The sequence below is a fragment of the Chenopodium quinoa genome, unplaced genomic scaffold, assembly GCF_001683475.1.
Source record: "Chenopodium quinoa cultivar QQ74 unplaced genomic scaffold, ASM168347v1, whole genome shotgun sequence".
NCBI classification, from domain to species: domain Eukaryota; kingdom Viridiplantae; phylum Streptophyta; class Magnoliopsida; order Caryophyllales; family Amaranthaceae; genus Chenopodium; species Chenopodium quinoa.
Genome location: NW_018745323.1, coordinates 2,680,382 through 2,706,224, shown reverse-complemented (window position 1 = coordinate 2,706,224; position 25,843 = coordinate 2,680,382). Strand labels below are relative to the sequence as shown.

Below are 25,843 nucleotides of genomic sequence, written 5' to 3'. Positions count from 1 at the left end.
GACAAATCATATTCAGGATATTTATCACTATTGTAGGTGGAAGTTTCTTAAAAGTATTCATGCAAATACAAGGCTACAAGGTCAAAATTTGGCTATAATGGCTTAAATGACCTTCTAACTTACCCATTTTCTTTGTTTTTTCTATAAACTAAGATTTTATCAATCAAACAACTCATATTCAGCATATTAAACATGTTTATAGGTTGAAATGGCTTAAAATAGACATTTTCATGCATATACAAGGATATATGGTCATAACTAGGCTAAAATGGCTTAAATGACCTTCTAACTTACCCATTTTCTTTGTTTTTGCTATATTCTACTTCCTCCGTTCTGTTAATATTGCAACAAGGAGGAAATTATGCATCCCAAAACACATTTTATATGCTAAATATCTATAATTGTGTAAGGGTAAAAAATTATAAAAAGTTGATATTGTGAGAGTATTTTATGAGACGAATTCAACAATATACCACTTGACTATATTTTGCTTAATGTATAACTCATATTATATGGTCAAACAAGAATGATGAAGAGTGAAAAAAGTCCATTGTTGTAATATTAATCGAACGAAGGAAGTAATATTTTATCAATCAAACAACTCATATTCAGCATATTAAACATGTTTATAGGTTGAAATGACTTAATAATTGTAGACACCCATTTGTGTCTCCCCAAAACCAAACCCACTGATGAGTACCTTTCACGTCGAATCATAATCGAATGAGGTGAAAGTGTGGAAAGTCTAGTGTTGCGGTTAGTTTTAATTCTTTTCTTTCTCTATGTTTTTTAAAACCTGTTTTAAGAAAATAACCAAAAGTTTAGTTTAGTCCATGGAAAGGGTCCAATAATAGTGTAGTTGGGTCGGGTTCGAAAAGAGATTTTCAACGATATATTATAAGCCCAATTCCGATAAATAATGAGGAAGTTATGGGCAAATTACTAAACTGGGCCCGGTTTGATTTTTATATACGGCCCAATGATCTAGAGGATGGCCTATTATGGTTTATCATTCCTAATGCGATTGGATTGATTATAATCTTCTAGAATCTTCTAGAAGGTTCTTTTGAATCCTAATTTAATTAGAATTGATAAATTGACTTTTAAGAGTTTTAATTAGTATAAAAGAAGTATTTTAAGGAAATTAGAGCTTTACCCTCTCGTACGCTTAAATTTTATCAAAATAAGAAAACGCGTGGAAAACTAATTGCAGCGGCGTACGACATGTCTGTCGCCTAGCGACAGACCTGGCGTCTGGCGACACGCGCAGCGTCTGGTGACAGCCTTGTCGTCTTGCGATAGGCGTGTGTTTGGCGACAGCGTCATGTTTTATTCTTTTCGAAACTCTGATTCGTTTTTTATCATATCCGACTGATTTTCTTTATAAATAGCCTCCTAAAATTCCGTTTTCAATCATCAACAACTATCAATTCTTCTCACTAACTCTCATCAAGAAATCTTGATATCCTCTCTCTCTTTTCTAAACTAGCCTTTTCTCAAACAAAATTCCGCGTTCACAAGATCTAGACATACCTAGCCAAGTTCGAAGTTGCCTTCGCCCTAGACATGAAAGGTTTGATTTATGAGGGTTTGGTCCCAAATCTCTCTTTCAATTATTTAATTTAATTTTTTGATTTTATTATTTTCTTTGAAGTTACTAACGTGTGTATTTTGTTATTAGAAAGAGGTACGAGGCATCCAAGTAAGTGCTTTAATTGTTTGCATTGATATTATGATATAAAAATCATTTCTAGTTTGTTATTATGATTCCTAATATCATGTTAGGATGTTTGATGTTTTGAATGACAACAATGATTCCTGGTATCATGTTTAGGGAAAAGGTTATAATATCAAATATGCTTATTATGATTCCTGCGATGCCTCCTATTGTCTTTCCTAATATTCATGTTAGTATCATGTTAGGGTTAAAGCTTTGATCTTTGATGTTTAGTGACATGCTAGGGTTTGTTATTAATCTTGTTAGTATCATGCCTAGGAACAGACTATTAATATTATGCTTTAACATGATTATCATTATTATGATTATAATTGTTATAATTATTATACTTATGATTATTATTATGTTGCTTGACAGTTATTATTGTTATTGTTTGATCACGCCTTTTATGAATGTTTAAAGGAAATTTGTACTTGTAATCACGCTTAATAAGATAATTAATAATCTTGTTTAGGTTAATATGATTATAATTCAAGTGATTGCCAAAAATAGCTTTATTTGTGCATTAATATTCAACCAACATAGATTAAACAGGTTTAGGGTTAACTAATGATTGCATGTTAGTCAGAAATCGCACATGAATATGATCAGAATAAAGTAGAGGCCTATTATTAGGGCAGGTTCAATCTCTTTTAGGTTGGATTTGTACCTTCATCCCCGAACTTCCAGTCATGGTTCCGGACCTATTGGAGTTAACGATGTCCTAGATAGTTGTTAAGTTTAGATACCCAACTTTGAGTCTTTTCAAGGGTTATTGGTATCTAAACTTAGCAACTATAAAAGATAGTTGAAAAATTAAAGTTTTTTCTTTGCAAAATGTCGTAAGTTATTGGACCAACATCCCACAATTGTTTCAATTCTTCAACTAACAGTTGCATATACACATCCAAGTTCCCCTTAGAATTAATTGGACCACGAGAAAAGAAAGGAACATAAATTGTTTTTTCATGCACATCGATGGAGGCAAGTTATAAGGGGTCAGAATGACTGGCCAGCATGAGAAAACCCATCGATACACGTACCAATTCTCACATTTCTAGGTTCAAATGAAAAATCGGGGAAGGATCTATCCAAGTGCTTTCAAGCTTCACTATCACTAGGATGCGCCATTGTGCCTTGGACTCTTGGATTTTTGGAATGCCAGGTCATTTCCTCCGCAACGTTCTTTGTTGCAAACAACCGTTGTAGCCTTGGAGTGATGGGAAAATAGATGAGTTCTTTTATTCGAACCAATGACCCCTTTGAGGTCCTCTTGTATCTGTCCCTTTTGCACACTCTACACTTATCCAACTCAGCATCAGCTTTCCAAAATAATATACAACCCTTTGGGCATGCGTGAATCTTCTCATGCGGAAGCTCGAGTCCGTTAAGAATCTTCTTTGTGTCATAGAATATTTTCCCCATCTTATTATTGTCGGGATTCGCTTCGTTCAGTAATGAAGCAAACCCATCAACACACCTATGGGGAAAATTGTATTCCGACTTCAAAGATACAATTTGAGATTCCATTTCTAGCACAGACATGGAGCTACCTTCGTACAGTGGTTGCTCGACCGCCTTGAAAAGCTCTTGAAATGCTTTTGCTTGAGCATTTGGCTCTTCATCTGAACCACTAGTACTATCGTCACCTGTTGGTTCATGATTACTCCCAAGAGCATCGAGAATCATTTCACTGTAAGTATTTGGTTGCTCTACACTTGATGTAGGGAACCCTTTATCATGAGAAACCCACTCATAGAAATCAAGTATAAACCCCTTTTTGTACAAATGGAGTTTTACTGTGTTTGCATCATGAAGATGTCTATTCTTACATCACAGACAAGGGCATCTTACTTCATCTATGCCCGGGCTCTCAGGATGAGCTTCACAAAACTGTATGAATTTTCCAACACCATCCACAAACTCTTCCCTAAGTTTACGAGCATTACGGCCATCGTATCTATCATACATCCACCAACGCTCTTTCCTTTTCATGCTGACAAATTGTACAACACTATGAAAAACAAATCACATTAATCATTCACACTGAACTTGCATTGTATTCATTACAATAATGGCATAAGATACAATTAGAATCGAAATGATATCCAAAGGTCCTTATCATGAATTGAACGGGAAAGTTGATTTCATAAGTACTGTTCTTTATTAAGAGATTTAAACATATATATGTAGATTTCACAAGCTTCTAACTTTTTTACTCATCAAAATTATCACAACCCCTCATGTAAACATACATATTTTTAAAAAAATTAATAATACAAAAAGAACAATAGAAATTAATAATAGAGGAAACCGGCAACGGTAGGCCTGTAAAGGGGTTGATTTGTGACCCAAATTTAGGGTTTTGCCCAACTTAACTATATTTTTTTTAAAAAAAAACAATAAATTGCATGAATTACCTGAGTACAGTTGATAGGTTGTTGTACACCTATCAAAAATAAATTCCTAACAAAACCAACTAACAATGTAGTAAGGTAAGTAGGATCGAATCCACAGAGAGATGGCTATTTAATCTAACCTTTAAGAATTTGGTGAAACTAAACTATGTCACGAAATTGGGGTAGAAAAGTAGTCTGAATTATAATAGGAATAAAATAATTATTAAAAAGACCTAGGGTTATGGTGCACCATGTTTATAGTTCTAAATCTATCAAATATCAATAACAATTCAATCAATCAATTATCTAGAGAAATTTTCAAGCCTACGGTCGGGTCTTAACGCTCTCAATTCAACATATGTAGTTCGGTCGCTAACATAATCAGAATTGCTAATTGTAGGTAAGCCTCTAAAAGTAAGATATTTCAATTCGATTCAAACTTTTATTAACAATAATAATTAATCAAACAATTGATCAAGTTGCAAGATTAAAAATAAAAACACTATCAATTAGAGAAATCAATAATCAAAATCTATGAAAAACTATCTGAAACATTAAGAAAACATAAAGAGGCATAATAGAGTACAAAACAGACAACTTATGCATATGAAACCTAAAAAGCGACTAAAAGTCCTAAAATGCCACTATAAACTTAACATAAACATGTTTATAAATCATATATAAATGTGATTCATCGACAGTCGACGGAAAACATAGGAGGCTAAGATAGAAGAGGAAACCGGTGATGGTAGGCCTACGAAGGGGTTTATTAGTGACCCAAATTTAGGGTTTTCGCCCAAATTAACTAAATTTCAAAAAAAAAAAAATCCAACTTACTTGAGTACCGCCGTCTGAAAACAAAGGAGGGACAGGCAGGAGGGGAATCCGGCGGCGGTGGTCTGCGTGGGGGGTTGATTTGCGACCCAAAGTTAGGATTTTCGCACAAAGTAACAAAATTAATAAAATAAATAAAATAAAATGACATACCTGTGTGTAGCGTCGCCGGCCGGAGTTAGCTCGTTGGTGGGAACAACGACGGAGTTAGCAACTGCTTGTTTCGTTCTTCGTTGTTCTCCCTCTTCCCTCTTCTTCTCTGTTTCTTCTTTCCCCTTTCCCTTTCTTTCAAAAAGCAAGAACGACTTTGTTTTAATTTGTATTAAAAAATTCTACGACAGTCAGATCGGTCGTAATTATTTTAAAAAAAAAACACACATAATTGTCACGACCGTTATAACGGCCGCAATAATATGAAAAACAGTCTCAATTAATGAAAATTACGACAGGCTATGTAACGGTCGTAATTAATATTAATTGCGATCATTTTTATGACAGTCACAATAAAACAGTCATATAATCGCCGAATTTTAGTAGTGTCTCTTCTTGTTCTGGCCTTGCTATTGTTGGTAAGGACCTTAGATGGTTCTTCACCACCTCCAATGATTTTGCTTGTTCTTAACCCCAAACAAACGTCTTGTTCTGGCGTAATACCACAAAGAACGGCAAGGCTTTATCAGCTGATTTACTAATAAACCTTGTCAGCGCTGCCATGCGACCGGTAAGCTTTTGTACATCTTTTATCGATTTCGATTGTGGTAAACTAAGGATAGCCTCAATTTTATCTGGGTTTGCGTCTATTCCTCTTTCACTGACCATGAACCCTAAGAACTTCCCTAACCGAACTTGAAAGACGCATTTCTCTGGATTTAACTTCATCTGGTAATGTCGAAGGGTTTCAAAGGTTTCCCTTAGATCTGCAACATGATCTGTGGCAATCGGCTTTTTACAATTAAGTCATCAACATATACTTCTACATTTCTTCCCTTCTGCTTGTTCGCAAAGACTTTGTTTACCAGCTTCTGGTATGTTGCTCCCGCGTTTCGCAGCCTGAACGGCATTGCCTTATAACAGTACACGCCAGCATTAGTGATGAAGGTCGCTTTGGTTCTATCGGGCTCATACAAACTAATGACTTGATGGTATCCTGAAAAGGCCTCCATAAAGCTCAACAAAGCGTTGCCGAAAGTTGAGTCTACCAACCTATCTATCCTGGGTAGTGGGTAGCAATATTTCGGACAAGCTTTATTCAAATTTGTAAAGTCCACGCACATTCTCCACTTTCCTGACGGTTTTTTCACCATAACTTCGTCTGCTAACCATTTAGGATATGTACAAGGTTCAATAAACCCTGTCGCTAGCATCTTGTTGACCTCTGCTTGTATAGCTTCAATATTTTCTGTCGAGAAGTTTCGTTTCTTCTTCCTAACCAGCCTTGCCATGCTATCAACATTTAATATATGCACCATAACATCAAGGTGAATCCTCAGCATCTCATCTACGAAGAAGGAAAACACATCTGCATTTTCTCGTAGGAGTTCCACCAAATGGAATCTCTAGTCAACATCCATATCAGATCCAACTCGCACTACTCTTCCCGGCACACCACGCTGCAGTTCGATTTCGGTAGTTTCTCCCTGCGATGAGGGACGAGGAATTGTCACCTGCCAAGTATCAAAATTCTCCATTTCCAAGTCATGTGTGGATGGAGTTCGCTCTATTTTCTGAGTTGCATGTTCAATGATAGATTGTTAGCTCAGTTGTTTCAGCGCCGACACATAACACTCCCTGGCCATGGTCTAGCTTCCTCTAACGCGCTTTGTCCTACAGATATTAGATACATACATCATTGTCAGTTGGTACATCGAAACTACAGCCTGCATGTCGTGGATCAGAAATATGCCGACAAGGGCGTTGTATGCTGATGGTACATCAATTAACAGGAATTTGGTCATAACATCCCTAGTTGCTGCACCCTCACCAATTCTGACTTATAAAGCGATGCTACCCTCTAGCCTAACTGTAGATCCATTAAAGCCAATAATAGGATAGGACACTGGTGTCAAGTATTCCCGGCTTATCCTCATAGCATCAAATGCGATTGCAAACATGATGTTAGCGGAGCTTCCTCCGTCTATTAATGCCCGCTTGATATCGGCTCCGTTGACCGTTAATATCAATACCAATGGATCATCATGGTGGAAAACTACACCCTTGACGTTAGCTTCCGAGAAAGACACAGAAGGGATTGTAGCAGGTCTGGGTCGTTCTTCGATTCCCAGTGCGTTCACTATATGCTTATACTCCGACAGACTCTTTTTTGCCCCGGTCACAGAACCTCCGTGCAACGGTCCACCGGTAATGACATCTATTGTAGCTTTGATATGGTATTAGCTTCGTTGTTGAAACGTCTACTAATATCCCTGAGTGAATCCTCCCTTCCTTGCCTGACGGCCATCAGCTCCCCCGACGTTCTCTGCCTCACGTTGTTGCTTATGTATTGGCCGGTGAACAACTCTACCAAAGTTTCGAAGCAATCAACAGAACCGGGCTCTAAATTGGAAAACCAATCTAAGGCAACCCCCGCTAGCATTGTAGAAAAAACTTTGCACCACACAGCGTCCGTATCGGTATATAGAAACATGCGGCTTTCAAAGGCTTCCACATATCTCTTGGGATCCCCTTTGCCGTCATATGATCATGACGACATTTTAATTTTTTCCATCTGTTGATCAAGGACTCCTGAGTGAATGGGGATATTCTGGGCCTGACTACAGCCTTCGCTATGTGCCTTGGCGGCCCACTACTGGCCTCATGCTGATAAGACTCTCAATCCCCTGTCCGTATGCCCTGGGAGATTGGGTGCGTTGTCGGTGCAACCAGTTCTTGAGTCTGCGGCCAATGTTGGGGTTGCAGCCGGGGTTGAGGTTGTGATACTACCCAATCAAACTGGCTTTCGAGGTTAACAAACACGGGCGCTGACGGCCCCCCTTTTTCTGCTACTCTACCCACGGTCATGTCAGCTATTTCCTTTCTCTTCGTGGACATCGCTCGCATGACCTTGGCCGTTTTTTCTAATTCCTCTGGGGTGAACCCCTCCAGAGGGTCCAGGGTCGGGGCTTGGTTAGGCTCAGGCGTTATCAGCATGTTTGCCGGGTCCTTTTGGATGAGATGAGTTTCATCCTCGACCACGATTTCAGGTGCATTGTTCACAGTTTTGCTTGTACCGGCATTAAAAATGCCGCTGTCATAATTGCGGTTTCCGACTTCAAGTGTTGGTGTTATGATTTCCTTTCATGATTGTCGGAGGTCTTTTGGACAATAGAAGTTATTACTATCCCCTCCTTATAGCGTCAATTGTTCCGGATGAGCTCCAGTTCCATTAATCCTTCAGGGTTGGTAAAGGTTTACCGCCCAATTCAGCTCCTACACAGTCAACACAAATTAGCTAACCCGGGGGTTATCCAGGAATAACCGCTCTGATGTTAAAATTAGCAATTTTGATGAGAAGAATAAATGAGAAGGTAAGAAATTAAAGTGTTTCTAGAGAGTGAAAGAGATAAAGAAAGATAGAGATTCTACCTTATAATGAAAATATGCTTGGGTATAAGTAACCAAGCTGGTGCCACCTATTAACATAGGTGGCAGACCGACCTTGTAGGCAGAAGGTGCCTACGTGGCCAAAAAATGGCCGACATGGATGTTAAGCCGGTATGCTAATCAAGACTTGATTAGCGGTAAAAAATGTTTATGTGTAGCTAACTATTGACAGTGTCGGCACTATCCCGTACAATTATAATATAAATAAAATATTTAATGAAACGTTTTAAACAAGATCTCATGTGAAAATATTATCACTTACTCCATTCGTCCCTTAATTGGATTCCTACTTCTCTATTATGTGAGGAATAAATACTAGAAATAGGAATCTAATAAAGGGATGAAGGGAGTATAAATTAATGAGTATCCACGGTCAAAGTTTTCAAAGTTAAACACATATATTTACAATGGGGCAAAAAAAAAATAAGGGACAATGCAAAGAGAGTACTTCAGGTGCGGGGAAATAATAGGAACTCTAGAAATTAAAGAAAGTCGATAGCAGAACATGCATGTTGCATGCAATTTTTCTGATTGATCGTCATGATTTATATTTAAATCACAAAAGAATTTATGCTGTTAGAATAAAAACAAATCAATAAATAACAAAATTAATTACTCAGGCTAGTGGTCATCAATCCTCACTAAATATAACTTGGGTGTAAAGATTCCCTCGGAACACTTACCTTGAAAATAAAATAAATTAAAAATAATATTAGGAATTTGACTCTAGCTCGGAAACAATATTATCGTGTACTCTATATTGTAAAATAAGTGTTTCAATAACTACAAATATAATGAATAATGTGTTTGTTTAATCAAAGGAAGATGGTGTGACACTTTGAAAACGAATTCTGGCGCAACCTTAACCTAAAGAGGAGCTATGCCTATAGCAACCTTAACCTAAAGAGGAGCTATGCCTATATCAATTGATGCACCTCGGCACGACAATTAGGACAAGAGACCTTGATGGCCGCTTTACACCAAGAAAGCCAGCAATCCTTGTGAAATTTGTGACCACATGTCTTTAAAACCCGGATACTTTGCTCTTTTAATTCGGGTACATCTTTATCCCATCCCTCCCAGCAAATCGAGCATTCGGTGCAATTCCTAGCTATTTTCGAAGCTACTTCCCTTTGTTCCCTAACCGCTCGCTCTAGTATCTTCAATCTCTCGCATCTCTTACATTCGGGTTTGGTTTCTGGGATAATATTGGTCTTGATGTTGATCCACCCGTGTGCTGCATTTGTAGGCGGTCCTTGCTCAAAAGATATAAGTCTAGATCACAAAAGAAGCCACATTTTTTTAATAGGGATGTCCTTCATCTCCAAAACTCTGCTGCCAATGAGCCAATCTTTAGTCATGAACCCCAATGCAGCACAATAAATTTGTATTAGTATTAAGTGATCTTTGGTTGGGTTTTCAAACAACAAATCTTTGCTCACACAATTCGAAAACTTGCAGTTCCAATTTCGGTTCGAACCACCACACTTGTCAATCTGAGTATAAACCGGAGGAGTCGGGCCCTCTAACGACACTACAGCGTAGGTACATATTTGCCGACCAAGCCTCTGTGCTCGGATCCAAGCTGGATATTTTAGGGCTTTGCCTGATTCTATGCCAATTCTAAACGCCATTCTTCTTTCATGTTACTGTTTTGTTGAGCGTTGAAAAAAATCACTTTGTATATATATATATATATATATATATATATATATATATATATATATATATTCCTAACTCCGTAGTCGTCCAATATACTCCCTCCGCCCCAAATTACTTGCAACGGTTTGACTTTTTGCACTATTCACACATCTCCCTTTGACCATCTTTTTTAACTATTATATGAAAGTCAATGTAATCATGTAAGATGTTGTTGGGTCTATTTTAATGTATAGTTTCTTAATATAAACTTTTTATAACTTATATAAATTTATAATAAAAGATATCAACGGTCAAACATGTGCATCGGTAAGCGTGTCCAGTCAAAATGTTGCAAGTAAACTGGGACGGAGGGAGTAAATAATTAGATACGCATTATAAGATATAGCTTAGATAGGTTAGAGATAGTTGATGGGATCAAATTGTGTTGAGGATATTAGATGAATATATACCAAATCTATCTCTTAGGATTTTCATCAAATTTTAAGTTATTAGGATTATTTTTTCTTAGAACAAAGAGGAATCTGATGTTAACAGAATTCCTAGACTACTCGTCTGGCAGAGAGAGTCAACTACGTACCCGGGAGTGTTTTCGAGAAAGGCCCTCTCGACAATCAAGTCAATACTGATCGTACCTCAACGGATCGGACACTTTAAGAGTAAGGGGAAGGGTAAGGGTAAGGAATCTCTACTCTCAAAGTATCTCTAGTAGGGATTGAACCCAGGCTCAACTTCAAGGTTAGAAGGTGGCAATCTTACCACTAGACCAATCTTAGCTTGGTACTACCTGATTGTTTTATGTAGACCAATATTTGTAGGAGAATATGCATGATGTGTACAATTCTTAAATATTTTTGCTTTAAGGGTATTCTTGAATATTCTCTAGTAATTTCAGTATTTACCGAATTGGGCCCGTATAATAAACTTCATTTGGTCAAACTCTAAAATAGTCATAGATCTAATCAAAGAAAATGTGATTTCTGATCACAGATGCAGGGAAATCATAGGAACTCTAGAAATTACTCGTAAATAAAGTAACAAAATTAATTACTTTGCATAATGTTTGATATTCGAACCAGGCGATTTTTAATGTTTCTAACATAGATAAAATTTTGGTTTGAGGTCTTTTAATGGTTGTAAATCTTAATCTTAATTTTTAGACAAAATTATATCAATTACTAAAAAATACTACATAATAATAATTAAGTACTAGTAAGTACTCAGTCAGTTAGTCTAGTGGCCATCAATTTGAAAATATTAATATATCTTGGGTGTGGAAATTTCCTCAGAACACCTAAGTTGAAAATAAAATGATTTTTCAGGAATTTCAGGAACAATATTATCATAAATTCCGTAATCTAAGGGCCTGTTCACTTTTAAATTAATTTCAATTCAGTCCAATTCAGTTCAACTCTTAATTTCCTTCTCTTATAAAATATTCATTTCAGCTCAATTCACTTCCGCTCCAATCAGTTCACTTCAATTCAGCTCACTTTAGTAAATGTGAACAGACCCTAACAATCTAACTACTCATATTACATAAATATAATTTTAATATATACTTTGTGTATTAAATATATGTTTTAATTGTGCTTTTTTCTCCGGTGATAATGGAAAATACTTCCATGGTTCCAGTTCACCATAATACGGAGTATTATTTATGGAGCTTAGGTCCATGTTAGACATGTACTAACTAACACTATGTTAAACATAGTGACTCTAGTTTTAATACAATGACCTTTATTAAAACATCTGTGGACTTGGTTCGCAATAATATTATTGCGGGTTTGAAACCCACACGTACCAACCCATGTTATGTTGAAAATATTGACTTTAATTTTAACATAATGATCTCTATTATTTATATCAACTAATGTATTAAAATTTTCATAATAAAATATATTAATTTTTTATGACCTTCATTATATCACAATAACTTTCATATTCACATAGTGATCTTTTTATCAATATAATGACCTTAATTTAAATACAGATGACATTCAAACATAGTGACCTTAATATTAGTAGTCCACAATAAACTAGACCTGGCAAATGGGTCATTCGGGTCGGGTATGGGTCGGGTCATTTCGGGTCGGGTCAAGTTCGGGTCAAAAGATTATCGGGTCAAGTTTGGGTCGGGTCGGGTCATTTCGGGTTGATTTCGGGTCGACTGATAATCGGGTCGGGTCGGGTATCGAGTCAACAGTTCGGGTCGGGTCAAGTTTGGGTCGAGTCAGTTTGGGTCGGGTCAATTTTCGGGTCGGGTCAATTTTCGGGTCCAATTTCCGGGTCAACTTCGGGTCGGGTCAACTTCTAGTCGAGTCATATTCGGGTGATTCATTGGGTTAAATTCAACTCTGTATATATATTTATTTATTTATTGACGAAAAACTCACTATATTTATTAAGGCTATTTTTTTCATGGATTATAGTAATTGTTTGACTTTTATTAACTTTTTTTTTGTGTGTGTTTAGAACTTTAGGCTAAGAATCACTTTCATGATCTCCTGAAACTAAGAAGAACTAATTGAGTTATACCTCACTCTCTTATTGATCTTAGTTTTAATACGTACTCTTATTATCATTGTCATTGTTGTAATAATTTCTTTGAATTATTCTTGTACTCCCTTCGTCCCAAATTACTCTTAACGATTTGACATTTTGCACTATTCACACATCTCACTTTGACCATCTTTTTTAGCTATTATATGAAAGTCAATGTAGTAATGTAAGATGTTGTTGGGTCTATTTTAATGTATAATTTCCTAATATAAACTTTTTATACTACCTCCGTTAACTTTTATTTGTAACTTTGGGGTATTATTTGTGAGATATAAAATATTCCAAAATTGCAAATAAAAGTTAACGGGGGTAGTAACATATATAATTATTTACTAAAAGAAGTTAAAGGTCGGGTCATTTTCAGGTCAGGTCAACTTCGGGTCTCGGGTCAACTTCGGGTCGGGTCGTTTTGGGTCTCGGGTCAACTTTGGGTCGGGTCATCTCGGGTCGGGTCATTTCGGGTTGGGTCATTTCGGGTTTCGGGTCAAGGTCGGGTCAGTTCCACTTCGGGTCGGGTATGAGTCGGGTCGGGTTAATTCGGATTTTGGGTCAATTTCGGGTCACTGGTTTCGGGTCGATTTCGGGTCATGGGGGTCGGGTCATCGGGTCTGGATCAAGATTGCCAGGTCTACAATAAACTAATATAAATCGGGTTAATTTAAAAATATTATCGATTAAAAATAGTGAAATGGACAAATATTACTCCGTATTAAAGAGTCATTTATCACCATTAATGACGCAATCAATGCATTGATCTTATATTGCCATATTGGACAATTATTATATTTTGGCAGCAATGATTTGGCACTTATTATCTAGCCAAATAATGTACCATCCCAATAGTGTAAACAATAAAGTGACATTTCATCTATATCTATCCAATACAATAAATATTCCCTCAAATAAATTTAACGCAACACAATATTATTAGTAGTCCTTTTTAATCTTCTTTTCTACCAATCTACCAACCATCACCCTCCTCGGCCATCTTGAGCAATAATGGATAATAACAGTGGCAATCAGCCCCTATTATCTTCTTCCGCCGCCACTGTCGCCGCCGCTACCGATGATGATCAAACAGTAACACAAAATTTAAGAACAAGAATTATAGGCGATCATTATGAAGAGGAGGATATTCCACAAATTACAAGTCCAAAAATGTTTTTCAATGTGTTTTGTATGGAGTTGAAGAAAACCATGTATCTTGCCGCACCATCTACTTTTATGCGTACTTGCCAGTACTCCCTTGGCGCCATCTCCATCACCGTCACCGGTCAACTTAACACCCTTGACCTCGCCGCCTTCTCGGTCGAGAACTCCGTTATTGCTGGCTTCTCCTTTGGTTTACTGGTACGTATTTAACGTAACAACTCTTGTTAGAGATCGATTTGATCGTATCTTAGATATCTTAAACAACAATATATTTATAAATCACAAACTTTAGTTAAAGTAGTACAAATAAATAATGCAAAAAATAGAAATGAAATAAGTATTTAAAAATAGATGGAGTAATACGTAAGATATCGCATCTCTAACAACTCTACATACTACACTTTACTGTTTTTTATTAATTTTTTGTCCGGATCGGATGTGTTATTTGAGCATTGCAAATAAACACACGGCCTTATTATACACAAACTCTCAGTCTTTGTTACTAGGTGCGACTTAGTAACTAAAAATTTTATTCTTAAATGATACTCCCTTTGTTTCAATTTATTAGTCTTATATACTATTTCGGACGTTTAAAAAAAATCTACTCATATTGAATGTATTCCACTTTTAAGTTTTAACTTAGCTTTTATTTCTTATTTTATACATATTAAATTCTTTTTTGGTTAAATTAATTGATTGTGAATTGATGACATGACTCAAAGTAAAGAAATTACTCCATTAATTTATGCAATTTAATAAGGCAAAACTATTTATGAATTATTTTTTACTTTAATGTTAAATTCCAAATATCCTTCTTTTATTATTTTACTAGATTAGTACCCGTGCGTTGCACGGTGGTTGATTAGTAATTTTTCTATAATTTTTTATCTTTTGTTGTTGATAACTTTCTAATATGATTTGGCTCGTTATTTATTTTTAAAAAAATTGTTATATAAATATATAAAAAAAAACATGTACTTTAAAAAAATAGTTATAAAATGCTGCATCATATTGTAATATTTACTATGTTATTAAAAAAAATATACTAAAATGATGGTTAGATTAAATATATTAATGTTGTATAAATGTATAATTCATTAAGCTTATACGTTGATTGGAAGCTAAATAAATGTGTATTTACTATTAAAAAAAAATTTAAAAATGTTCATTAATTTGTTCAAAAAAAAAGTGTATAATTAGCTTCCAATATCTATGTCTATATAATATTGTTGTATTATGAATATTCAAAAGTAGTGTGGAGTATATACAACAATATTGATGTCAAATTCAAATTTCACACCTAATTGGTCTTAGTTTCTACCTAGAAAAGACCCCAAAAAAAATGACATCATAGGTTAAAATTAGAGGGAAATTTTTTTATGAGAGTTGATGACATCATCAATGTTTTATTTTAGTAATAGTTAATAGATGTGATTAATTCCATATGATACTATTATATTGAAACGGAGGAAGTAATTAAAATCTCATCAAATACATAATTAGCGTGATCTAAAACAGTGGTTAGATAGACAGATTGTAGAAAATGAATAATTGATGCACGATAATTCAAATTAAATCAAAAGGTAGTCTTTTAAAGATTTTTTTATGCTAGTGTCCTTTTTTGACTAACTCTCATCGTACAAACTTTAAAAGCAGTTACACCAATGATTATTCAATATAATAAAAGTTCGACTCACTTTGCATTTGTATAATCTCCAATAAACATCTTTGACCGTGAATATCCTCAGCTATGTATAAGTAAAAATTATAAAAAGTTAATATATAAAAAATTTATACTATGTAATAAGGAAAATCTAATAAGATCTCATATGCTAATTTTTTATATTCTATAAGTCCATAATTGATAGAATGATCAAAGTGAGTGGGACTTTCAAAAAGTGAGGTAGTACTTTTTTAGTAATATTGATTTCATTAAGCAATTTAGAATTTTCGGTGATCAACTTTCTTCTGGCAAGAAGATGAAATTTCTTATTCCCCCCAAACGCTACCCAAAAAAGTTTGCCTATGATTTTGGTGTTTGTAACTTGTAAGTGTATCCATAGTCGCATGTCGTCGAGCGGGTGGTCTGATTATATTTGCCAGCATTGTGTGTCTACTAGTGTCGTGTCCATGCCCAGGAATTGGAATTATACTTCAGTGGGTGTGTTAGTATTGTCCTTTTAATAAACTTGTTTGCTTGTTATTAAAAAAAAAATAGAAAAAAAATAAAAAGAAAAAAAAAGGAAAAAAAAAACTAATAAGATCATATTCAACTCTCTCGTATATTTCTTTCTTTTTAAAAATATTTGCTCCATTTTTCTTGGAAACGTATGTCGATGCTTATCTTTGATAATAATATCTTTAGTTATTAATAAGTATAAATTTTAACAATTGAAAATAAATAATCTATTCATTGAAATGATTCTAACAAGTACCCACAAGACTATATTTTTATAAATAGAACAAGTATTTAAAAACGGAGGAGTAGTACTTAGTAGTATAAGACATTTATGTGTGTAGAAATTTGTTGTGTTATTAAAATTTAAGGCTAATGTGGTGCGTAGATATTGTTTGTATCCTTGAAATTTATGACTAATTAATGATATTGATTGTATAAGTACATCATAATAGATCTGTTTCGTAATTAAGTGATGGTTGTATACTCGTAAGTCGTAACCATTACCAATTAAAACTCGTATTTTCATATTACTAATTTGATCATAGTTGTAAAAAAAATTGGCTAGTTGTGTGTAAAATATACGTACTTGATTAGTACGAAGTACTTTTTTTTTTAATCAATCTTGTGATGATGACAGCAAACACGTTTTTTATGATTCACACAATCCCTCCCCTACTAAACAAGAAAATGAAATGCATAGATCAAGTTGGAAAGCAGAGACTTGATTACATAAAAAAATCTCATCTTCTATCTCTTTCTCTTACGATGAGTTGTAAGAACCACAACGTTACGATACTTAATCGATGGGCCTGAGGTGTTAGGTTAGGAGGGGTCCGAATATAAAAAATAAATTGACCAACATAAATTGCATAAATGAGATTGTTTTGAGTTTTAAATTATTAATTTTGAAAACGCTAGTACTAGTACTATATATTGAATAGAGAGAGATTTGTAAAGGGGATTACAACCGTACATACCCATGTTGTATGAGTAGACTTGTTTATTCAGGTCAACGGGTCGAATTCGAGTCAAATTTCGAATTGTTTGGGTCATTTTATTTAAGTGGTTTAATTTGAATGGCTTGAATCATTACAAATTATGATAAATGGATCAAATTGGATCAATTTCGAGTTTTTTGGGTCGAGTCAGGTTTTCTCTTAATAAACGAGTTTGAAATCGGGTCAAGTTGGGTTATCGAGTCAAGTCGGATCAGGAATTGACAGGCGTAAATATGAGCATCATACAGATCAAAGTATGTTGGTTATTTTCTATGAAACTTTAAATTTTAATGGTATATTTTGTGTATCATGCATTATAAAAAAATATAAACTACCATTGCCTATTGGAGTCTCAATGCCACTATGAGATATCATTAAAATTTACCTACTTCATAAAACTCTGTTTGTCCACATCTACGTACACACATCATACATGCTGACATGCATGTTGTTTAAATTTTCACATGTGTCTAGAAGTCTCATGAATATTTACTAGTTCTAGGATCTTTTACTGTTTTTCGCCAATTTCACAACATGCTTATTGAGGAGTTGGACTACACTAACCCAACAAGTACAAACATATATAAGGCTAGTAGGAAAATTCATGTTCAAACATAGCTTATCTAAACTTGTTACACTTTTAACGTAAAGATAAGATAGTAAAATGTTGCTTAGCTACCTTATACTTTCCAATTGCCAAGTTTTTCGATTCTGTATTGCTTCCTTATTCATCATTTCAACTCTTCATCGTCATATTTGTAATTTTGTATTATAATCCGTAATTATTATTATTTGGGTCATTGTTTTAATTATACTTGGTATAAATAGTTTGGAATGGGAAGTGCGTTGGAGACATTATGTGGGCAAGCATATGGGGCAAAACAGCTGAACATGCTTGGAGTTTACTTGCAAAGGTCTTGGGTGATCCTCTTCACTACAGCTCTTATACTCAGCCCCCTCTACATCTTCGCCACCCCGCTTTTGCTCCTCATCGGAGAAACTCCTGCTATTTCAAGGGCTGCAGGTAAATTTTGCTCAATTTTTTCGTAGATGGGGTATAGTGTTGGAATCATGTCTTGTTCTTTATTCTGTTTTGACATCCATATAACTGTGTCCTAGTGCTTGTACCTTTCTATATTCGTTTTCATGCAACGTAGTGTCCAAAGATATTTGGATTGACAATAACATATTTAAAATTCCTTAACAACATTGTTTAAAGTTGGATTTTTGTCAACTACTGTCAACTGCCTCTTAAGTTACCACTTTTGCGAACAGCTACCTTTTACTTTAGAATTTGTGAATAATTACCCTATCTATATTGATTTTTTTAGTTTGGTACCACTACCATCAGTCAAAATATACCCCAAATTGAAAACCCTAATCTAATTTGGGTGTTAATTAGCAAATCAAAAGTGAAAAGCATTAATATGGGGTTTAAATTAACTAGATGTAGCATTAAAGTGCTTAAAATAGGTTTCAATGGTGTCTTTTATATGTAATTAGAGTTACTTTTGTTTGAAATTGTTGAATGTGGGTCCCACTAATGGAAATTTGGACTAAATCCGTCTAATGGTAGTGATATCAAAATTAAAACTCAATATAAGATAGGTGTTCGCAAACTTTAAAATAAAAGTGTTTGCAAAAATAGTAATTTAAAAGGTATTTATTCACAAATTTTCCAAAATTACAGGACTACATACATAAAGTGTCCAGATGTGGTAATAAAAATTTCTAGATCCGTCATTTGGGCAGGTAAGGTAGCAACATGGATGATCCCACAGCTATTTGCATACGCGACAGTATTCCCAATCATAAAGTTCCTACAAGCACAACGTAAGGTGATGACCATGGCGGCGATCACTGGTGTAGCCTTGCTCCTACATTCCTTTTTCTCCTGGCTGCTTGTAATAAAGCTCGGGTGGGGCCTCCCTGGTGGGACCGCGGTGTTAGACTCTTCGTGGTGGTTCATAGTCTTGGCCGAGCTTGCGTACATTTTCAGTGGGAGGTGTGGAGAGGCTTGGAGTGGTTTTTCATGGAAGGCTTTTAATGATTTATGGGGCTTTGTTAGGTTGTCTGTTGCCTCTGCAGTGATGTTATGGTAAGGCTAAGGCCCTATACTTCCAACTTCAACTCCGCAATGCTATCCAAGTTTTATTTACTTGCACACAAATCTTATTTAAATATTTTTTATGGATGTCAACTAGCTTAGTTGGTAAATCAGTCATGAATACAGTTTGAACTAAATATCATTATTAATTTATTATTTTGCTTATTATGTTTTAATCTTATTGGTAAACTGTGCAGCTTAGAAACATGGTATTTTATGGCTCTGATTCTGTTTGCCGGGTATTTAGAGAATGCAGAGATTTCAGTGGGTGCTTTATCTGTATGGTAAGACAGATTGCTGATGCTAATCTATTTCCGAACTCATCAATAATTGCATTAACTAACACCAATCTTGTGAGCTTAATCTCAGCATGAACATACTAGGTTGGACAATGATGGTGGCTTTGGGATTCAATGCAGCCGTAAGGTTTGTGTTTAAGAATCATTAATACATAATTACATATAAAGTATATATGTTCATCTTGCAAATGCTAAGAACTAGTAACTTATTTGGTAGCTAGTTATATATAGTGGTAATGGGGATGAATTTAAGTGATTAATTCGTAAGTGTTTCTGAATTGTGAAGTGTAAGGGTATCAAATGAACTCGGAGCAGCACGTCCCAGAATGGCAAAGTTCTCAGTTTTGGTTTCGGTATTAACATCATTCTTGTTCGGTTTGATCATGGCGACAGTGCTACTTATATTTCGAAAAGATTATCCAGCAGTATTTTCCAGCAGTAATGAGGTACAAGAGCTTGTTACTGAGCTAACCCCAATTCTCGCAATTAGCATCATTATCAACAATTTTCAGCCTGTTCTCTCAGGTAAATCAAGCATGCTCTATGATTTAGTTTAGCTACTTTCACTTGTAGCTATTCACTCCACATTAAGGGAATGCAATAGTTGTTGAGGCCTTATTTTCACCCAATTTACAAAATTACACTTATCTAAACTTATCAACCCGAGTTGAGGTTATTGTTGATTAGAGATGATTTAATTTTGATCTCTTTATGGGGCTTCCTAGGTGTGGCAATTGGAGCAGGATGGCAAGCTTTGGTTGCATACATTAACATTGCATGTTACTACATATTAGGAATCCCCTTGGGCCTCACATTGGGATATGTGGTTGGTTTAGGTGTCAAGGTATGTAACTTCATTCACACTCTATTTTTGAACATTCTTACATGTACTCGAATATGTACACCTAGAGATAGATATACCGAAGATTTTTATTTTTTGTTTCTCATTTTGATAATTTTTTTTATCTTTACAAATGTTACGTTGTAGGGGATATGGTTTGGGATGCTTGCTGGTACATGTGCACAGACGATCATCCTATTTTTGATAGTCTACAAAACCAACTGGGATAAAGAGGTAAACAAACTATAGACCTCACTAATTCATTCTCGATAAGGATGCTCCAAGTTAGCTCGTTGTGTTGCTATACAAGTTTAGTATAGTTTTCTCACTTCAGTTCAAAACAATGTATTCAAAACTTCTATCATATTTATGTAACTATATGCAGGCCTCCATTGCTGGAGAGAGAATAAAGAAGTGGGGAGATTCAATCAAAGAAGAAAAACGCAAGATGCTGAGAGATGACCATTCAAGACTTGAAGAATTCGTTGCATAGAAAAAATTAGGGCATTGTGGGAGGAGAAGATAGCGTCTTCTCAAGACCTAACTTGTCAATTTTGTGAGGCTTTTGCTTGAAAAGCATGTAAGAGAAGACGATCATTTGATTGATGGATGGTAATAAAGGAAACTAAATTTATCAACCTACATGTTTATTAAACCTAAATGCTTCACTTGAGCACTGAAAGGGATATTAAGTGCTTTACTACACATCCACACACTAAATTAGAGCGGATATAAATACAACTTTGGTGAAACCGTATATGAGCATCCGCAATGGGTATATGTATATGAAAGTTTCTCATATTCACAATTTACATCAACCTATTATTGACAAAATACACATTACACTAAACCTATTATTGACAAAACAAGGCACATTTAAGAGTTTTGAACGGGCACCATAATGGATGTTTTAGGCAATGATGGACTAGTATAGGTGGATGAAGGTGGGATGGGATATGAAACTCAGGTAATAACAACACCCATCCTATCCACCGATTACCATTTGTGCACAAAGCGTACTTCTATTAATAATCTCAATGGGCAATTAGATTACGTGTTCTTAGTTATATACTTGTATAGTTGTATACAGTTAAATCGATTGTAAAAGATTTGACAATCTCAGACGGATACATGGGTGAAATAGCTGAAACTAGCCTCAACATGTTTGGCAGAAAACAGAGACTTGAACCATCTGAATTTCGGCCCTACCCACGTATACAATGCAAACGGTTAAGCTGCCAACATTGACTTGTGAAGCGCTAAGGTCCCCAAGCAATCACTTAGTGGAAAAGGAAGTGATCGAGGTGGATTAAAAAAAAAAGGAAAAATGAAATTTCCAAGCTCAGAACAAGGCCCTGGCATCTATGCCATGTGAAGCCTCAAGAATAAGTCTGATAGATACAACTCACAATTTTACATATCACAGTGAATCTGATGCAAAACAAAGACCATAATTTTTCAACAGTGCTCATCAAGTGTGCTGTTGGACCTAAATTATGGCCCACCAAGAGGGGTCAATTCTGGTAACTAACTCTGGGTTCGGTGAGTTGGATCAGGGCTATTTCAAACGCGCCATGCTAAATTAGCGTGTCTAAAACGTCAAAATGTTAATCAGGTTTTGTTCTGGTAGGTTCAGATCGGGTCAGGTTAGTTTTGACACCTTTACTCAGCAGTCACTACTACTGCACGAAGAGAAACTACCAGTAAATGCAGAGATTAAAACAAAGCATATTATATATTAATGAAGAGCACAATGGAAATCCTTCTTTGTCAGACTCAAACCACCATACCTTCAAGACCAAAAAAAAGCCTTCGTATGGATGAAAAGTCACACCCAAACAATCACAAATCACAAGCCAGGCTGAATATACTCCCAATACTACTAAGCCTAAGCCCAATTCTCCAGTAAAAAATCAGCATAGTGTTTAATGGCTTGATTATGCTCCCAGTATTACTAAAAACAAATCCCAACCTCTACCGAAATAAAATTAAGAATCCTAATGCTCGAAGCTGTTCAAGATTCTTCTAGTAAATAAGAACCCAGACACAATCCAATTCAAAACATGTCAAGCAAACAGCAAAAAATTAATTTCAATAGAAACAACACCATGAGACTAGAGGCAGCCAGGGATACTAATAATGCAAAGCACAGTACATAAATCCACGAAAAAAAATCTACTCTTGAGCAGTAAGCACCCATTAATTAGCCACAAATCACAATTTATTCTCTCAAACTGCTAGCATAACACATAACCCAAACATGGACCATAAACCTTCTCTCATAACAGAATGTATTCAATAGAAAAGTCTGAAAAGAATCCTGCCAAGTTTACAAATACAAAGAAAATCAACAATAGCTGCCCTTAAAAACAAATTAATCCAGGATGTAGGCAAGTAGACAATAGATATAAACCATGGGATCACATCATATCCAAGACAAATAAAACCTCTTTTCCTCAGCAGAAAAATTATACTCTACTTTTAAACAACTACCTTTCTCCTGTATCAATGCTTCTCATCTCCCTTAGACTCAACACTCAAGTATCACATTTCGCAACACATCAAGATGAATAAGGCTTGCACCTCAGAACATAATTTCACATTCTCAACAACTCAAGGTTAATAACTAACTTCAACTATATAGAGATAAACCTTTGTATCCCAAGACAATAACTTTCCCCAATGTTCTTCATTTCTCAAAGACCAGCCGTCACTTAATCAACAAACATCAAGCCACATATTATTCCTCAACAGACTCAACCAGGACCCATAACCAAACACATTATAAACCATAAGCCAATCACCATACCTCAAAAAGGTCAATTTGAAAACTTACTACCTATCACACCAATCATCAGCGACATGGCCAATTGAACCATATATATTTCATTACCACAATAACGACCAGCAATAATGCTCCAAAAAAATTAAACAGTCCTTATTGAACTCAATCACAGTATATCACCAGAACGCTCCTTAAAACCTTAGTACCCTACTATCAATCAATCAATCAATCAATCAATCAATCAAAGCCTAAATCCCATCATTGGGGTCGGCTAAATGAACCAAATATGATTATTTTGTGTGGTCAGTACCCTACTTTCCTACAATAAAATAGGCAAATATGAACAATTATAACCTAGGGGTACTAGACTGGCATAGTTGGAAAAGGGAAAAAAAAAATCAAAATGCAAGCTTGCTAAATCATACCAAGCCTGAATGAAGCCTGCTAAATCGTACCAAACACAAATGCAAACTTGCTAAACCATACCAAAACTGAATGCAACCTTGCTAACCCCACATTTAACTTGAATGAAAGCTTGCCAAATTGAATCAACCCCAAATTTTGCAAATCATACCTAACCCAAATGCAAGCTTGCTAAATCATACCAAACCTGATTGCAACCTTAACCCCACATTTAACTTGAAAGAAAGCTTGCCAAACTGAATCAAACCCAAATGCAAGTTCAACAAATCATAACAAACCCAAATGCAAGCTTGCTAAATCATACCAAACCAGAAAGCAAGCTTGCTAAACCACATCAAACTTAATGAAAGCTCCCCAAATTATATCACACCCAAATGCAAGCTCAGAGAATCATACCAAACCCAAAGATATTTGTCACCAAACACTCCTCAAAACGCAAGCAGTACACAGTCCCTTTGTTCATTATCAAGAAAAATCCGCACACAAACTACCACAAATACCAGAATCTTGGTACATAGATAAAAGCATTCACGGTCACAGAATAGCAGAAAGTGCCTAATTCATAGCATCAAATTGCTATCTCAACAAGTCATACTAAACCCTCCAATATTCTTCATCATCTAACACTTCGCAAGTTACTAATAAGCCCACAATCTACCGTAAAATGCAAGCACAACACAACCTCTTTTGCCAAACTTATAATGAAAACCAAGACACAAACTTTCACAAGTTCCATAATCTCATTTAAATGCATTCATGGACCACAAAAACATAAATTCCACTGAATTCGTAACACCAAAACATTATCAAACAATACATCTCCTCAACAACCAATCACAAAAACAGGAAATGCATCATAAAAAGGCAGTAAAACACAGAAAAGCATACATCTTAGGAAAACACACAGAAAATCAACGCTCAAAACAAAATCAGAAAACACAGAACAGCAGTAATACGATAATAACAATCATTTAACAAGACCCAAAATCTGATCATAACAAAATCCAAAAACAAGATTAATAATAATTATCTCAAATACTCAAAAAGTTTCCCAAGAAACAAAAACAAAAAACACCTTACTAAATGTTTCTCAAACTCCCACTTTCACCTAAGCAGTAAGAAGAACAGCACCACCATTCTCCTTAATCTTCTTCTCAGCAATCTTAGAAATCAACTTAGATTTAACAACAACAGCTTGATTAGCAGGCAAAACACCCTTACCCAGAACCTTAAAATACCCAAATTGAGTGACATCAATAACAGGCGCTTTCCCTTCTTTAGAAGCCTTCTCCTTGACATCTTCAGGCACCATAGACCAGAGCTTGTCGAGGTTAACAATGGGGCAATGAAACCTGTTGCGAAGCTTGTGAAAATAACGCATACCAACTTTACCGAAATACCCAGGATGGTATTTGTCGAAGAGGATACGGTGGTGGTGCATACCTCCGGCATTACCGCGACCTCCGGGATGTTTGCGGTGTTTTCCGATACGACCGTGACCGGCGGAGACGTGGCCTCTCTTCTTCCTGTTCTTCTTCAACCGGGTTGTCATGGCGGATTTTGATAGTTTCTCTCCCTCTCTTTCTGAGTGAGTAGGGTTTTTGGGGGAGGAGGAAGTGTGGAGGCCAGAGAAGAGTGATTAGGGTTTCTGCTTTTATGGGAGTGATTAGAGGAATGAGGAGATGGGGTTTTGGGATGTGGTTGGGCTTTTTTGTGAATATGTTTCCAAGCCCAGTTGAGTGTAGTATAGTCCTGTCCTATTATGAACGTATATGTTTTTTTTTTTTTTTTTTTTTTTTTTTGACATGGAAATGAATTTAGAGGTGTTAAAATCTGACCCGATCTGAAAAATATCCATTCAGATTTGGACTCGCTTGGACATACTCTCTCTGTTTTTAAATACTTGCTCCATTTCTCTTTGACACGAATGCCGATGCTAATCTTTGATCATTAATATCTTTAATTATCAATAAGTACAAATGAATAATCTATTCATTGAGATGATTCCAACAAGTACCCACATTTTTTCTTATGTATAAGTCACAAACATTAGTCAAAATAGGACAAATGAATAGTGCTAAAAATTGAAATGAAGCAAGTATTTAAAAATGGAGGGAGTAATAATTTAACATGATTCAACTTTAAAAAATTGATCTGACCCGACCTCCTCAAACCAAATTCGATCATTCGAATTGACACCTCCAATTGAATTTTTGTTTGAAGAATTGTTATTATTAAAATTAAATAATACCTCCGTTTCATATTATGTACAACATTTTCTAAAAATA

At 35.4% G+C, this 25,843-nt stretch overlaps 2 protein-coding genes across 2 annotated transcripts; one reads left to right on the top strand and one right to left on the bottom strand.

Moving 5' to 3' along the window:
* Positions 1 to 13,617: 13,617 nt before the first annotated feature.
* On the top strand, positions 13,618 to 21,054 carry LOC110712351 (protein DETOXIFICATION 29-like). The gene is made up of 9 exons (XM_021890800.1): positions 13,618 to 14,121; positions 17,929 to 18,124; positions 18,853 to 19,198; positions 19,405 to 19,491; positions 19,577 to 19,633; positions 19,793 to 20,031; positions 20,232 to 20,350; positions 20,495 to 20,581; positions 20,733 to 21,054. The coding sequence occupies exons 1-9, from the start codon at positions 13,771 to 13,773 to the stop codon at positions 20,838 to 20,840; spliced, it is 1,590 nt and encodes a 529-aa protein (XP_021746492.1). The 5' UTR covers positions 13,618 to 13,770; the 3' UTR covers positions 20,841 to 21,054.
* A 3,435-nt stretch (positions 21,055 to 24,489) lies between these two features.
* On the bottom strand, positions 24,490 to 25,208 carry LOC110712382 (60S ribosomal protein L27a-3-like). Its single transcript, XM_021890839.1, has one exon. It carries the CDS (start codon positions 25,105 to 25,107, stop codon positions 24,664 to 24,666), a length of 444 nt encoding a protein of 147 aa, XP_021746531.1. The 5' UTR covers positions 25,108 to 25,208; the 3' UTR covers positions 24,490 to 24,663.
* Between the last annotated feature and the right edge of the window lie 635 nt (positions 25,209 to 25,843).

Coding starts and splice junctions, on each gene's coding strand:
- LOC110712351 (XM_021890800.1), top strand. CDS start 13,771: ATGGATAATAACAGTGGCAATCAGCCCCTATTATCTTCTTCCGCCGCC. Junction 14,122..17,928: donor GCTTCTCCTTTGGTTTACTG/GTACGTATTTAA, acceptor TGGTATAAATAG/TTTGGAATGGGAAGTGCGTT. Junction 20,351..20,494: donor TGGTTGGTTTAGGTGTCAAG/GTATGTAACTTC, acceptor GTTACGTTGTAG/GGGATATGGTTTGGGATGCT.
- LOC110712382 (XM_021890839.1), bottom strand. CDS start 25,107: ATGACAACCCGGTTGAAGAAGAACAGGAAGAAGAGAGGCCACGTCTCC.